General features: G+C 41.6%; 1 protein-coding gene across 1 annotated transcript in view; it reads right to left on the minus strand.

The window, feature by feature from the left end:
- Nucleotides 1-6,766: 6,766 nt before the first annotated feature.
- The window catches only part of MRPL48 (mitochondrial ribosomal protein L48), a gene marked incomplete at its 5' end in the record, with an annotated part of 62,316 nt that continues 53,017 nt past the window's right edge, over nucleotides 6,767-16,065 (minus strand). Inside the window, 3 exons of the mRNA XM_082844983.1 lie at nucleotides 6,767-7,057; nucleotides 7,604-7,693; nucleotides 9,346-9,448. Of these exons, the coding sequence (XP_082701109.1) occupies nucleotides 6,983-7,057; nucleotides 7,604-7,693; nucleotides 9,346-9,448 (268 nt within the window). The 3' untranslated portion in view covers nucleotides 6,767-6,982. The remainder of the gene's footprint in view (nucleotides 7,058-7,603; nucleotides 7,694-9,345; nucleotides 9,449-16,065) is intronic.

A 16,065-nucleotide genomic window follows, 5' to 3' on the forward strand; every position in this document is an offset into this window, starting at 1 on the left:
GCGTCTGGAGCCTGTGCTCTGCAACGGGAGAGGCCACAACAGTGAGAGGCCCGAGTACCGCAAAAAAAAAACAAACCAAAACAAACCAAAACAAAAAAACAAAAGTACTATTAGATGACCCTGTTGACAAAAATTAAAAGTATTTATAATGACCAGTGTTGGTGGGGATGGAGAGAAACAGACACATTCACACTATTGAAGGGATCATAAATTAGTAAAGCTTTTCAGGGCAATTTGGTGAGGTCTACAAATGTTTTAAATATTTAAACAGCAATTCCTCTTTTAGGAATCCGCTTAAACATCTATTATGTTCACTGCAGCATTGTTTATAATAGTGAATAAGTGGTCATAGTGTGAAGTTCCATCAGTGAGGACTGTATTCTTATATATTCAAATATGTTACAACAGAAATGTACCTATATATTAATTTGTATAATTAAAATAGAAATAATAGGTCATGGGGGGCAGGGTATTCTAGCAAAGGGAAAGGGTGGAAGGACCTCAGCAGGAGGAATGGCTTTCAAACCAGCTAAGTGGAGGGAGCAGGATTGGAAGGACTCCAGTTGACAGGAAGCTAACACTGGGACGGTCACAAAATGTGTTTGGGCAAAGAGGGCTCTATTGCCACCCAAGCCTGTTTCCTCAAGTATCAATAAATGGGGATAATTCCTATTTAATAGGCACACTAAAAGAATTAAATGAGAGGTAATATATAAATACCTGGTAATAGAAGTTGTATTTATTGAACTACTATAACTAATATGTATGAAGCATTTAACTCAGGCTATCTGGTTCCAGAGTCTGTGCTCTCAATCCCTATGATATGCTGCTTTCCACTATGTCACTTATTAGCCATGTGGTTTTGGGCAAACTACTTAACATCTCAGGATCTGTTTTTTCTTCTGTAAAAATGCAGTTATAATACCTTCCTCAAAGGCATCAAAGCTAATAAATGTAGATCTTCTTCACAGGGTTGCCGAAAGAATGAGTCAATATTGGTAAAGAGCTTAGAAATAGCATCTGGCACATAGTAAGCATTCACTAAATGTTAGCTGTTATTATTATTGTGTGCTAGTCACTGTCCTGAGTTACATTATCTCATTTAATCCTCATAACACTACTAACTCTCCTTTACAGAGGAGGAAATAAAGGACAGATTGGGCATCAGACTCCAAGTGTATGTTCTAAAGCCTATGCTATTCTCAGCTCTGTTCTCTCTCACAAGCATCCAGTGCCTAGTACGGTGCTTAACACACAGTAAGTAACCATACTTACTGTGTAAATACATATTACTTTACTTTTTTTTAGTGCTTTATAAAAAAGGAAACTAACCAGTGCAAGTTCCCCACAGTGTTCTAGATTAGTATGGTTTTTTAGTCTCTCGGCTCTGTAGCCCACAGCCATGGACCTGGAGTTTAGGGTGGTCCATGCCTATCCCTATACACTCTACATCTACCTCTGCAGAGAGGCCTGGTGCCAGGGATGAGTGGAGAGATCTGTTGGCTGGGTGCCACCATTGGCTAGGCCTAGGGCAGACTCATGATTTGGCTCTTCCCTGCAAGTTCCTTGGCTGGAGATATGGCTAGTGCTCAGTACAAAGGTGCACTGTAAAGTGTTTTACTAGATGAGTAATGAGATACTCCTCCCACTCTTCCCCCCTCAGGTAAAGTTGCCAGACCAAATCCTGGGCTGCTGACTTTAGAAATCCGAGGAGAACTGGAGGAAGTCCAAGTTGAAACCTTATATACTTTTCCACTGTATGGAATGCTAGGGCTCCGTGCTCTGCTCCAGCAGGGACTTAAAACAGGCAGAGGACGCAGGAGGGATTCTTTCCTTCTCTAGCAGTTATCTTCTGAAGAGTTGTCATTCCTCAGAGCCCGGACATCTTTCAGAGCCTGGCTATTCTGTCTAAACATGGAGCTGATTCTCTAAACCTGAAATGTCTAAGAATAAAAGTTATTCCAGGGGGAGTATAAGAACTAAATGAATAATTTCAGATTCTCCAGGGAGATCAGACATTTGAAGACAAAAATGGCACAAAGATTAAAGTACAGATTAAACAAGCACAAGACACGTTGGCTGCTTCTGTCTGTAGTGCTTTGTCAGCAGTTCTAGTTCCAGACATAACCCAATGCATGCTCAGAGAGCTTTCCTTCCCTAAATATACTTTACATCCTAGAACAGTGGGGACGGGGGTCTCTGAGTGTTGCTACATTGTCTGAATGGTCAGAATATCCAGATTCCATTTCTTTCTCTCCAACTAAAAAATACTCTTTCAGAATCCACAGCTGGCAATTTTTAGGCTCGATGGTGGAGGAACAAGGCATCCCCAGCCAGAAGAAAGGGACTAACAAGCTGAGAAATCCACTGGCCTTCACTAGGAAAACTGCCCATTTAACCTGGACATTTGGTCCTTCTTGAAAGTTACTGATCCACATAAAAATCCATTTCTAAAAATCTCAGTAATGTGTACTCAACCAGGAATCGAGTGACCTGCAGCTATCCCTGTGAGTGACCTTGGACAAGTTTCTTTCCCTCCTGGGCCAGTTAAGTCATCTGTAAAATGAAGATCAAAACAGATTATTTCAAAGGTTATGCATTGATAGAGCCAAAACTAGAACCCAACTACCCTGATTCCTAATCCATTGACCTTCCTTTTCTTCTCTCTTGCCTAGCTCTCATGTTTTTGCAGCGGTACTAGGCATAATTTAACCCTAACTGGGTTCAAAACTAAAAGTATGCTGAAGGAATGAACTATGGCTACATGCAACAACGTGGGTAAAACATCAGGGTAAGTGAATGAAGTCAGACACAAAAGGTTATAACTCTATGATATTTATACGTTGTTCTAGATAGGTGAAACCTATGGCAATAGGAATAAGATTAGTGGTTGTTTCTGGGAAGAATGACTATGAAAGAATGTAGGGGAACTTTCTGGGGAGATGGAAATGTTCTTTAACTTGATATAAGTGTAGGTTTCATAGGTGACTGCATTTTCAAAACTGATCAAATATACACTTAAGATCTGTGTGTTTCACTATAGATAAATTATACCTCAATGAAAAAATAATCTTTTACAAAAGTATAGTGGGGGACTTCGCTGGTGGTCTAGTGATTAAGAATCCACCTTCAAATGCAGGGGACGCGGGTTCTATCCCTGGTCGGGGAACTAAGATCCCACATGCCACAGGGCAACTAAGCCTGCATGCTCTAAAGTCTGCATGCCCTGGAACCTGTGCACCACAACTAGAGAGAAGCCCGCACACCATGACCAAAGATCCCACATGCTGCAAGGAAGATCCCGTGTGCTGCAAGGAAGACCCGACACAGCCTAAATAAATAAACTTTTTTTAAAAAAACTGTATAGTGAAGTTTAGATGGGAAGGCAATCTAACATTTACTGAGCACATGCTTGCCCATTGTGTTCATCATCTCCATCTCAAGCTCCTACAAGGGATTATCCTCACTTTACAGATCAGAAAACTGAGGCTTAATGAGGTTAAAATAACTCACCCGAGGCCTCAAAACTAATAAATGTAGAAATTAGGAATAGCTCAGGTTTGTCTGCCTCTTTTCTTTATAATATTGTAGGTTGTCTCAGGAAGGGAGGGGACGGTATTTTCAGAGATTTGCACTCCATTTGATTTCACTGCCATGTGATCCTAGGGAAGTTCATTTCCCTCTGGAAAATCAAATGAAGCTTATAATTGTTTTGTAACTCTGAGGTTCTAGCAATCAGAATATCTGTCCCTCTTACCAGGATAAGGCATTATGAGCAATTTCCATTTGTTTCAGGTCAGACTAATCATGAGCAACAAAAGCCCTTTGGCTCTGGTCAGAGGATAAATCAACTAGGTCAGTGACACAAGAGCTCCAAGGTGACAGAACCCAGCAGCCTCCAGTTTAAGAGATAAGCCTGACTCATCCCTCAGTGATGTAATGGAAAGTGATGCACTGGGAATCAAGAGATCTGAATCCTGCTCCCAGCTCTGCCAACGAGGTGCCCTGTCACCTTGAGTAAAGCACTGCCCTTCCTGGGCCCCTAACCTGCACTTGCTTTAGGCTGGCTGGGTTCCAAGGTCCCTTAGCTCTAATATCTTGTCAATTTATGAAACCTTACATCTTGCTTTCACAAATTAATAACAAGGAAATGTGGGCAACTGGAAAATACCACTGTATTCCAGACTCCTAAATGGGGTCCACATGACATTGCCCATTGCCCACATGATATGGAGGCAGCGTGTATCTGTGTGTATACATGCGTTTATTCACCTTTTTATCTTCAAGTCACTACACATCCTCCAACTTTACACTCATCCATTAGCTGCTGCTCTTTCATCTTCCCTAAAGGAGACTCAGCAATGAGCAATTCTGCAACCAAAATATCAGTCCTCACCTGGCAAATTCTGCCCACACTCCCAGTGGGGTTCACTTGTAAGTCCTGGCCTGCTGAGCTTTCAATTTGAATTCAGAAAAGCATTTTAATTGAAGACACCTGCTATCTTGACAGCCCTCCCTTAGTGTTACACCTTGAGAGGAAATCTGAGTTTCCCCTTGTTGCCTTTGGAAACCAACTCGAAAAAAAAACAAAATAACTTCAGGACTGAAACTGATGAGTTTCAGAAAAGTACACACAATGCTAAGAATGCTCTAAGGTCCCACAGACCTCTATGCATGGGTATCCCAGAAAAGTAGGGGGGGACAGGGTCTGCCACTTAATAACTGTGTGACCCTAGGAAGTCGCTTCATCTCTCCAAACCTCAGTTTCTCCACCTGTAAGACTGAGATAATACCATCAATCTCAAGGATAATCTGTATAAAGTACATAGCAAATTAGGGCTCAATAAATTTGAGTGTGATACACTCACACTCAGATACCACACACACTCATATATACACCCTAAAAAACTGGTGTGAGGATTAGAGCTAATGTAGTACCTAGCATAGGGTCTAGCTCAATAAATTATAGCTATTCTATACAAAAGTAGGAATGCACTAATGCTCAGAATAGGAAAAACATTAGAGGTCAACTTAGACTAGTGGTTCTGAAAGAGGTAACTCTGGACCAGCAGCAGCATCACCCTTGCTCAAGATCTCCTAAGTCAGAAAATCTGGGGATGGAGCCTAGTAAGTTGTGTTTTAAAAAGCCGTGCAGGGGCTTCCCTGGTGGCACAGCGGTTAAGAATCCGCCTGGGGTTTCCCTGTTGGCGCAGTGGTTGAGAGTCCGCCTGCCGATGCAAGAGACACGGGTTCGTGCCCCGGTCTGGGAAGATCCCACATGCCGCGGAGCGGCTGGGCCCATGCGCCATGGCTGCTGAGCCTGTGCGTCTGGAACCTGTGCTCCGCAACTGGAGAGGCCACAACAGTGAGAGGCCCGCATACCGCAAAAAAAAAAAAAAAAAAAAGAATCCGCCTGCCAATGCAGGGGACACGGGTTCCAGCCCTGGTCTGGGAAGATCCCACATGCCACGGAGCAACTGAGCCCATGTGCCACAACTACTGAGCCTGCTCTCTAAAGCCTGCAAGCCGTAACTACTGAAGCCCACGTGCCACAGCTAGTGAAACCCGTGTACCTAGAGCCCATGCTCTGCAACAAGAGAAGCCACCGCAATGAGAAGCCTGCACACCACAATGAAGAGTAGTCCCCACTCAGCACAACTAGAGAAAGCCCGCGCAGCAACAAAGACCCCAAACAGCCATAAATAAATAAATAAATAAATTTTAAAAAAAGCCTTGCAGGTGATTCTAATGTATGCTTAAGTTTGAGAACCAATGACTTGGATCAGAGTTTGACAAACTATTTTTATAAAGGACCATGTAAAAATGTTTTTGCATAACAGTCTCTGTCACAGCTACTCAACTCTGCCATTGTAGCAAAAAAGCAGCCACAGACAGTGTGTAAATGAATAAGCAGGGCTCTATTCCAATAAGCCTTTATTTACACAAACAGGCAATGGGGTTTTGGAACTGGATAGAGGTTGCACAACACTGCAAATGCATTAAATACCACTGAATTATTCACTTTAAAATGGTTCGTTTCGTGACATGTGAATTTCGCCTCAATAAATTATTTTTAAAAAGCAAATAGGCAGGCTTCCCTGGTGGCGCAGTGGTTGAGAGTTCGCCTGCCGATGCAGGGGACATGGGTTTGTGCCCCAGTCTGGGAAGATCCCACATGCCGCGGAGCGGCTAGGCCCGTGAGCCATGGCTGCTGAGCCTGCACATCCGGATCCTGTGCTCCGCAACGGGAGAGGCCACAACAGTGAGAGGGCCACGTACCGCAAAAAAAAAAAAAAAAAAAAAATGCAAATAGGCAGTTGTTGGGATTTGGCTCACAAGTAGTAGTTTTCTGACACGTGACCAAGTTCAACCTTTAATTCTTTGCTTAAACTCCTTCCAGGCAACCCTAATTTGCAGTTATGTAACATCTACCTGCATACTTATGACAGGTCACTCACTACCCCACAAAGTACTTTTTTTTCACTTATGGACAGACCCTGATCCTATCTGGAGGGTTTTTTCATATACAAAATCTCCCTCCCTATGCCTCCTATCCACAGAGAGTTTACTTATGATTGTCTGCTTCACTAAAGGGACTCCATGCCAGGTTGATTTAAAGGATGAGTTCACTCTAATTGGAGAAATACTGAAGGGGGACATGCTTATGTGCTAAAGCACCAGGCAAAGAGAAATTGAATCCCTTAGTTAAATATACTCGACAGGATGGACTGACTTCTCACATACACACACATCCATCATTAGCAGATTTTTATTAGATGGAAGATACCTAGGGTTGGCTCAAAGGAAAGTGGTGACAGTCGGCAAGCACTCCTTCACAGAGGAGAGGAGGCACTCCTGGCTGTGGAGATGGGTACTTATGATATTGAGGGTCAGGGTCTCCTTCTTAACTTTGGCCACCCAGGAAGCTCTTTCCATTGCCACTCAGTGTCACCAGTGCTGGCATGAAAGGGTCTACAGTGAGCTAGTTCAACTTGGCTAGCAGTTCTTCCAGTTCTGGCCGAGCTTTGAACCTTCCTTTGAAGTCTTCTTCAGTGTGCTGAGGAGAAGAAAAAGAAGATAAGAGGGAATTACTACAGAGTTACTCAAATACGCCCAGCATCAGAAAAGGATCCATCAGCCAGCTCTGCAGAAAATGATTTAGATTCAACTAACTTTTACTGAGTAGCTACTATGTACCAGACTTATATTAGGTATCAAGGATTCAAAGTTGAATTGGACTTTCTCCCTGCCTTAATTATATTTCCCTATTTGTGTTCTGTTTAATTACACTGTATGGGATCGTAAATCATGTTCTTTCTGCTATACAACTGCCTCAAGGGAGGGAATTTGTGGGTGTAATGGGCTCACGCCTAATATCAGGATGCTGTGATGGAGTTCAATTTCCATGGTCTATAAAGCATCATCCCTGATGCACTGGGAAAGCCAGAAAAATGATCACGGTAAAGCAGCCTGCACACCTTTCCTTATTATTTTTATCTGGGCTAAATTATTCATATGTCTTTGTTTCTAAAGCCAGCCAGTTCAGATTTTCTATTCCATATTTTGAGCCCACCAGCAGGCCTCTTCTCATATTAGCACATACCTCCTTCACTGACAGTTTGACTCCTTCAGGAAGATTGCTTTGGATTATTTCCAAGAAAATCTCTGCAAATGTAGCACTCAAACCACTGATCTGCAAAAGGAAAGAAGATGCTCTAAGAGAGGCACTGAAACCTAGGTGATTAGGCAGACATGGCAAGGGCTCAAATGTCAGCCCCAGCAGAGCTAGAGGGCCTTTGGGTGAAGGATTAACATCCAGAGCTGTTTTTGGAGCCCAGACTTTCCGGGATTTCTCTTGCTGATCTGCCAAGTTGTCTGGTTACTAAGATGGTCACGGCTAATATCTGCTCTTGTAGGCAATGAATGTCATAACTGGATCAAGAGGTCAAGTCCAGGATGACTTTCTGAATCAACTCAGGTTTACCCACATAGACTGGGACCTGTTGTTATCAGACCCTGTGCTGAGAATCCAGAGTTAAATCAGATGTGTGGTAGAAGGGCATGCAGTGGGCTGTGGGAACCCACAAGAGAAACACCTAGCTAACAATCAGGAGGGTCAGAAAAAGCTTCCAAAAGAGGTAACATCTGGTTAGAGTCTTGAAATACAGGACTAAATTGGGAGAATTCAGCAGTAGTGTGGAGTTTTTTTTAAGGCAGAGGAAGCAATATTCAGTAAAATGTGGAGGAAATGTACAGTACTAGGGAATTGAAACTAGTGACATGTGTGGCTGGAATGAAAGGGGGTGTGAAGAAGAAAAGCAGGAGGAGTAACATGAAGGCACTTAGGTGCTAATCAAAGAGTTCAAACTTTATCCTGTGAGCCTCAGTGGCAAGTTAGAGCTGTCATAAAATGTAGCTCAAATAATTTATTCCTGATAATATTTAAAGAACCAAGATTGTAAGTACTTTAATTATTTAAAATTTTAACACAAATTTAGGGTTTTACTACCTTAACATACCTCTGGTTACCTTCCTGATATCTTTCTTTTTTTTTTTTTTTAACATCTTTATTGGGGTATAATTGCTTTACAATGGTGTGTTAGTTTCTGCTTTATAACAAAGTGAATCAGTCATACATAAACATATGTTCCCATATGTCTTCCCTGTTGCGTCTCCCTCCCTCCCACCCTCCCTATAAGATATCTTTCTTGAGTGGATCAAAAAGTGGTGATGTCCATTTGTTGGAATATTACTTGGCAGTAAAAAGGAATGAAATACTGATACATGCTACAACATGGATGAACCTTGAAAACATTATGCTAAGTGAAAGAAGCTAGATATAAAAGGCCATATTTTATATAATTCCATTTGAAGAAATGCCTAGAAGAGATAAAACCATAGAAGTGGAAAGCAGATTAGTGGTTGCCAGGACCTGGGGGGATGGGGAAAGAGGAGTGACTGCTAATGGGTACAGAGCGAAAGGGAAGCCACTGAGGCGTTCTAGGCAGGACAATGACACGATCACATTGATATGATCGTACAGCAAAGTGGATGGATCTGAAAGATTTTTAGGGGTAGAAGCCACTGAATTTGGAGGATGAATGGATACCCAAGGGCAAAGAAGGGTCAAGCATTAAGCTCAAAGGTGAGGAGGATTACAGGAAAAAAACATCAGTCCCTCTACAATTAGTTTTGTATACACTGAGTGAGGGCACCTGTGGACCATTTTAACGGAGAAACCCAGTAGACAACTGGATAGCAGGTTTGAAGCTCAACCAAGAGATCAGGATAGAGAAAAGAACCAGGAGAGGCAAATACATGTCAAATTTCTCCCAGAGTACCTACCTGAACCACTCGCTCATGGGTGGTAAGAACTGAGTCCAGGAGCATTTTCCTGCCTTGGTCCTGCAACTGCAACACCTCCACGGTTTTGGTGGGCATCGCATAACTGTGGGAAGGAAGAGTCAGCTATTGGGAGGGTTCTCTTAAGCCAGCAGCACCACTTCAGTCAGGGTAGTCCCTGAGTACAGCCACTACTGCATGCAGTAGCTCCTGCAATCTAATCTAGGGCTGTTTATCTTCATCCAGGAGCAAAGTAACCAGATCCTCTTATGCCTCCTCCAGAAATCTCTGAACTCCGTGAGGGGACAGACCATGTCTAATACTTTTCTGCATCCCCAGTCATGCCTAATATAACACTCTGAATAAAACCTGGTGATTATTAAGTATTTACTGCTACTAAAGAATAGCCACTTCTAAAAGAATTAAGCTCATCACTAGGTACACTTTGGAGGTTAACCTTGGGTATTTCACCTCTTCTGAAGAAATGAAGCACGAAACCCAATCCTGCACGAAATGAAGCACGAAACCCAAACCCAATCCCAATCCTTTTATTTTATTTTATTTTATTTTATTTTATTTTTAAATTTTTTGGCCGTGTCGTGCGGCATGTGGGATCTTAGTTCCCAACCAGGCATCAAACCCGTGCTGCCTGCGATGGAAGTGTGGAGTCTTAACCACTGGACCGCCAGGGAAGTCCCCTGCTCCAGTTCTAGAGCAGGATTTCTCAACATCAGCACTACTGACCCTTTAGAACAGATAATTCTTGTTGTCGGGGCTGGAGTATGCATCCCTAATCTCTATACCCAGAGAGTGCCAGTAGTACCCCCGAAGTGATAACAATCAAAATTATCACCATTGTTAAAGGTCCCCAGGTTGAGAACCATTGTTGTAGAGTCTCTGCTCACTACAATCGGCTTCAGCAGATCTACACGCCACAATAAAGAGTGCTGGACTTGGGGTCAAGTCTAGGCCCTGTCACTTATTAGCAATATTTACTTAGGCAAGTCCCTTCCCACTCTGGGCCTCAGTTTCTCCATGTATAAAGGGGATTACAATCTAGGCTTATATCAATAGATTATTGTGAGAATCAGATATGGTGATGAGATAGGACTGATGGCTACACAGAAATATGGTATTAGTGTTGTGTTCATCTTATCAAAAATTCCTCAAACTGAAGATAAATGGAATAATAAAAACAACAGTAGGATTGCTGAATTTTCATGCCACACAAAGCTTCATCAATTAAGAGTAAGGAGTACGGCCCTCTACAGATGGACTGCTACAAAAAGAAGTTTGGCGCGTAACGGAAAATGGATTAGAAACATGAGAGTCAGTACTGGATTTAAATGTTGGCTTCGCCACTTACTACCTATTTGACCTTGGACAAACTAATTCAGTTCTCTGAGTCTTAGTTTCTTCAGCTATTAAATGAAGATAATACTACCTAGTTCATAGGGTTGTAGCAATAATTAAATAAGATTACATAAGTAATTTGCCAGGTATACTGTGCCTACAAATGCCAATTCCCTTGCCCTTATAAACAGTGAGTAAATGCTAGGTATTGCAAACTTCCAGATAGCCTCCCTAAATAACATCCCCTTCCATTTTATAGCACAATCTCTGATCTCTTCAAATTTACCTTTGGTAATAACTTCCTTATATAAAAAAATTGGGGGGCTTCCCTGGTGGCGCAGTGGTTGAGAGTCCGCCTGCCGATGCAGGGGACACGGGTTCGTGCCCCGGTCCAGGAAGATCCCACATGCCGCGGAGCGGCTGGGCCCGTGAGCCATGGCCGCTGAGCCTGCGCGTCCAGAGCCTGTGCTCCGCAATGGGAGAGGCCACAAACAAACAACAAAAAAAAAAATTGGGGACTTCCCTGGCGGTCCGGTGGTTAAAACTCCACGCTTCCACTGCAGGGAGCATGGGTTCGATCCCTGGTCAGGGAACTAAGATCCCGAATGCTACGTGGTGCAGCCAAAAAAAAAAAAAAAAATTGGGATGCATTCATAGACTGGTTATGGAAAATCAAATAAAGTAATTATGTAAAAGCTTTCAGAAAAGTAAACAGCACTCTAAAATGCTCTTTTTCCTTTTTGACATTCCACAGATAAGACTGAATAAAGTGAGAATTGTTCATTCTTGCCACTAAACATGCATTTTATTCCTCAACACTTACAAGATTCCATTGATTTGTTTATTCATTCATTTACTCTTTCAACAAACATTTACTGAGGTCCTGTCTGTCCTAGGCAGTCTGGTGGGCACTATGCAGTCTATGCTTTCAAGGAGCTTGCTAAGAGCGTTTTGGAGAGACAGGTATGTACACAAACATCCGCACTACAGGAAGACAAAGGCAATATAGGTATGTACCAAACGTTACAGGGACAAGAGGGAGAGAAGGGGGAGAGCTTGGGGAAGGCTTCATAGGTGAGGTAGGGCTTTATCAAGATGTAAGGAATGAACACAGATGTTTGCCATTCCAAAAAACGGCATTCTACAAAAGTAAGGAGGCATGAGATCCTCGAAGAGAACCAACAGAGAAAACAGACATAGTTCGATAAAAAAAATACTGAGAACTCTAGTCATTTCAAAGTATAATAGGCCTTTGAGTAGTAAGAGTATAGGTATCTTTTTCTTTAGTATCTACTCTTTTCTGTATGTCCCAAATTTTCTGCAATAAACATTACTTGGATGATCAGATAGTAAAAACAGAAGGGAAGGGACTTCCCTGGTGGTCCAGCGGGTAAGACTCCACGCTCCCAATGCAGGGGGCCCGGGTTTGATCCCTGGTCAGGGAACTAGATCCCGCAAATGTACTGCAACTAAGAGTTCGCATGCCGCAACTAAGAAGTCCGCACGCTGCAACTAAAAAAAGATCCCACAGGCCGCAATGAAGATCCCACATGCCGCAACTAAGACCCAGCACAGCCAAAATAAATAAATAAATAAATAAATATTTAAAAAAAAAAAACAGAAGGGAAGAAATGAAGTAGTTGAATTTCAAAAGTCAACCTAACATGACAAAATAGTGCTAGCTTTTAAGAGTAGTGCTGGGATAGGACCCAAGGGACCCTGCTGGGATGCTAGGGAACTTAGAATCTGTGGACTCTACTATATATAAGTTATACCTCCATTTTAAAAAATGTAAGTGGACTAAAAAATAAAAAAAAAGGAAAGAGCAGCCTTACAGAGAATGATGATGATTGATGCTTTTACTCTCCACAGAGCACAGGAGCTGGGTCAGCTTCAGGCTTGGAAACTGCTCCCAGATGAGTAAGATTTCCATCTCTCCAGACACCTGCTCAGCAAGGGATGCAGGCAAATTAAAGGACCCACAGGAGAGGCCCCTTCCTCTCATCTTCTGGGTGAGCTGCAGCTGCAGCAAGGCAGACCATTTATAGAACAAAAGCTAGCGCACAGTTCCCCTGCTCAATTCCATCTCAAGGTCAGAGCCCTACCCCCAACTACTAAAGGAAAAATGGATCAAGATAAAATGAAAATCAGAAGAAAAGAAAATCATTTTATCTCTGAAAAGCTGGGCAGTAAGAATGCCTGATATGATGGTCTGAAAACCTCAATCAGTGCAGAGAAGTGAATTGCTAAAAATGAACATCTCTTTATGCTGTACTATTTGGAGCAAAGAACCAGGAAAGAGGCAAAAAGCAGCACATCATTCATTTTGTTATCCTAGAATTCATGTTCATGCCTACTGGAACTCAATCCAAGTCAACAAATATTCATTCAGTGCCTACTATGTGTCAGGTACTGGGCAAGGTTTTAGCATGACTGCTGATGCACACAGAAACAATCCCTGCCTTACATATCTTAGAGTCTAATAATAATCAAGTAATTATGAGAGTAAGGAATGAGCATTTTGAAAGGGAAGTTATATACCCTTTTTTAAAAAAAATAAATTTATTTATTTTCCTTATTTATTTTTGGCTGTGTTGGGTCTTCATTGCTGTGCATGGGCTTTCTCTAGTTGCAGCGAGCAGGGGCTACTCTTCGTTGTGGTGCACAGGCTTCTCATTGCGTGGCTTCGCTTGTTGCAGAGCACAGGCTCTAGGTTCACGGGCTTGAGTAGCTGTGGCACACAGGCTAAGTAGTTGTGGCTAAAGGGCTCTAGAGCACAGGCTCAGTAGTTGTGGCGCATGGGCTCAGTTGCTCTGCGGCATGTGGGATCTTCCCAGATCAGGGCTTGAACCCATGTCACCTGCACTGGCAGGCGGATTCTTAACCACTGCGCCACCAGGGAAGAAGAAACCCTTTACTTCTCCTAAATATATAACATAAAGACCTAACTTAATGAGGTTCTCTGAAGAAGTGACATTTAAAATAAAGCCTAAGAAAAAAATAGGGGCTGATTAGCTGAAGGGGAAAGAGTATTCTAGGCTTTAGAGAGCATATGCAAAGGTCCTGAGGTGGGAAAGGACAAAAAACAAAGTCAGTGTAACTGGAGATAGAAGGGAGGGAGAGAGAAGTGTGAGTTAAGGTGAGAGAGGCAAGCCCAGGCCATGGAGCACCTAGCAAGGTATGTGAGAAACTTTTATTTTGATCCTAAAGGAATGGGAGGCCATGGAAGGAATTTAAGCATGAGAGTGACATGATCATATTTCCATTCTAGAAAGATTACACTAAAAGCAGTGTGGAGAACCAGTTAGAGGGAATTATGAATTTGGAGGAAAAGAAGTGGGTTCAAATCCAGACCTTGCCATTTATGACTATAGGCAAGCTTTTATTATATTATTAATAACAATAACAACAATAATAATAGCAGCCAAAGTTTCTGGACTTAGTTGTAAGCATTTTAAATATATTAACTCCCTTTATTTTCACAATAGCTTTATTAGATAGGTACTTTTATTAACCTCATTTTACAAATGAGGAAACCAAGACACAAAGAGGTTAAGGAAACTGCCCAATGTCACACAGTAAGAATGTAGCAGAACAAGAGCAAAACCTAAGCAGTCTGGCTGCAGAATCAATGCTTTGATACACTATGGCAAGGTGCTTGTCTGAATTAAGTAAAGTAATATACAAAAAAAGTATTTAGCAGAGTGGCTGGCTGTTATGATAGTAGGTGCTCAACAAATGTTACTGCCTGCCTGCCTTTACTCAAATGCAGCCAGAGCTTTTCACAGTAGGGTATTAAAAACAAAATATTTTTAAAAGTCCTTCTGAACATTTAAAACACTATTCCAAGGAGCTGATCCACTGTAGGTATGATAACATTCTGTAAATGGCATTTAATGCCTCTTTGCCACCACCTCGTCTGAGATGCTGCCCCTAATCCCTGCCAGCTGAAAAACATCTCGTTAATTACTAATAACAATAATATTATTTACAGAGTGTTTACAACGTTCTGTTAAGTGCTATTATATATTTTCTTATTTAATTTTCAGAACTCAAAGAAATAGGAAAATTACCATCCCCATTATGAAGACAAAGAAACTGAGGTTCAGAATTTCTCAAGGTCATATTGTTAATAACTGGTAGAACTAGGATTTAAATGCAGACAGTTTGATTCCAGAGCTTTCACTCTTAACCACTTGTTACTCAAAGTGTGATCCAAAGACAAGCTGCTGGTAAGCAAACTGCTTGTTATCAGTTCAAGACAAGATAAGAAGCATGAAACAGTCAGTAAACACACTTTAATTCAATCAACATTTTGTTTTCAATAGGAAGAGTTTCTTGATGAAGGAAGCAAAGCGTTAATGTACATTTTGGCATAAGCTCCTAATATCTTCGCAGAGTGGTACTTTGAGAAGCATTGCTCTAAATTATTATGCTACTCTGCCTTCTTGAACTGATATTAAACTTTATCTTTCACTTATCACTTCCACATTATGTTATAATTTTTTTTTTGGTGTGTGTATGTGTGCACACACACATACACACACACACTCTCCTTGAAATCGGGCATTTACCTTTGTATCCTCCAGTCAGAATGTCTAGTCCAATGCCTACCACAGAGCAAGAAGAGGCTCAACCAGCAGTTCTTTAATTAAGTACTTAAAAGCACTTTCGTTAAACTTTAGGAAATGTATACTACACAACTGGATTGTGTAGTCATATTCAAGAACCTGTCATTCTTTCAAGAATGGCTTAATGTTCCCCATGTGGCAGGCTTTATACTAGGTACTGAAGAAATGAAGAAGAACACAAGTCAGGGGGGAAGGGAGCTGGCAAATGAATAGATGATTACAGCCCAGAGCACTAAGTGACATGACAGAGGTATGTGTCAAGTGCTGAAAGAGCAACCAACTCTCTGGGGCATCAGAAAAAGATAAAGTACATCTTTAGGCCTAAAACAATTGAAGTACTATCAGCTGTGAGAGCTAAAGTCACAGCTGATTATCCAATCTTCTCAGAAGCACATTTAGCACAGTTATACTCTAAGTAATAAAGGTTTAAAAGTTCAAATTTGGCTTAAGGACTTAAAATACTATATAATTAAAAATACCAGAGTCAGGGAGAACTGGGTTAAATCCAGGCAACTTACTGGTTCTGTGAATTTTGGCCTTTCAGAGCCTTGGTTTACTCATCTATAAAATGGGCATATACTAATATCTAGTGAGTAAGAAAGTATAATTTTTGCCATATCCACATATGATGCCATGTATTACCTTGCTACAATGGCAAACCAACCACCCAAACTATTATTTATTAAATATTTTTCTTTAAATCAACTCACTTAAAAATTAATTTTAAAAAGAAACTTGA

This window comes from Leucopleurus acutus (assembly GCF_964270905.1).
Source record: "Leucopleurus acutus genome assembly, chromosome: 8".
In the NCBI taxonomy this organism is placed as follows: domain Eukaryota; kingdom Metazoa; phylum Chordata; class Mammalia; order Artiodactyla; family Delphinidae; genus Leucopleurus; species Leucopleurus acutus.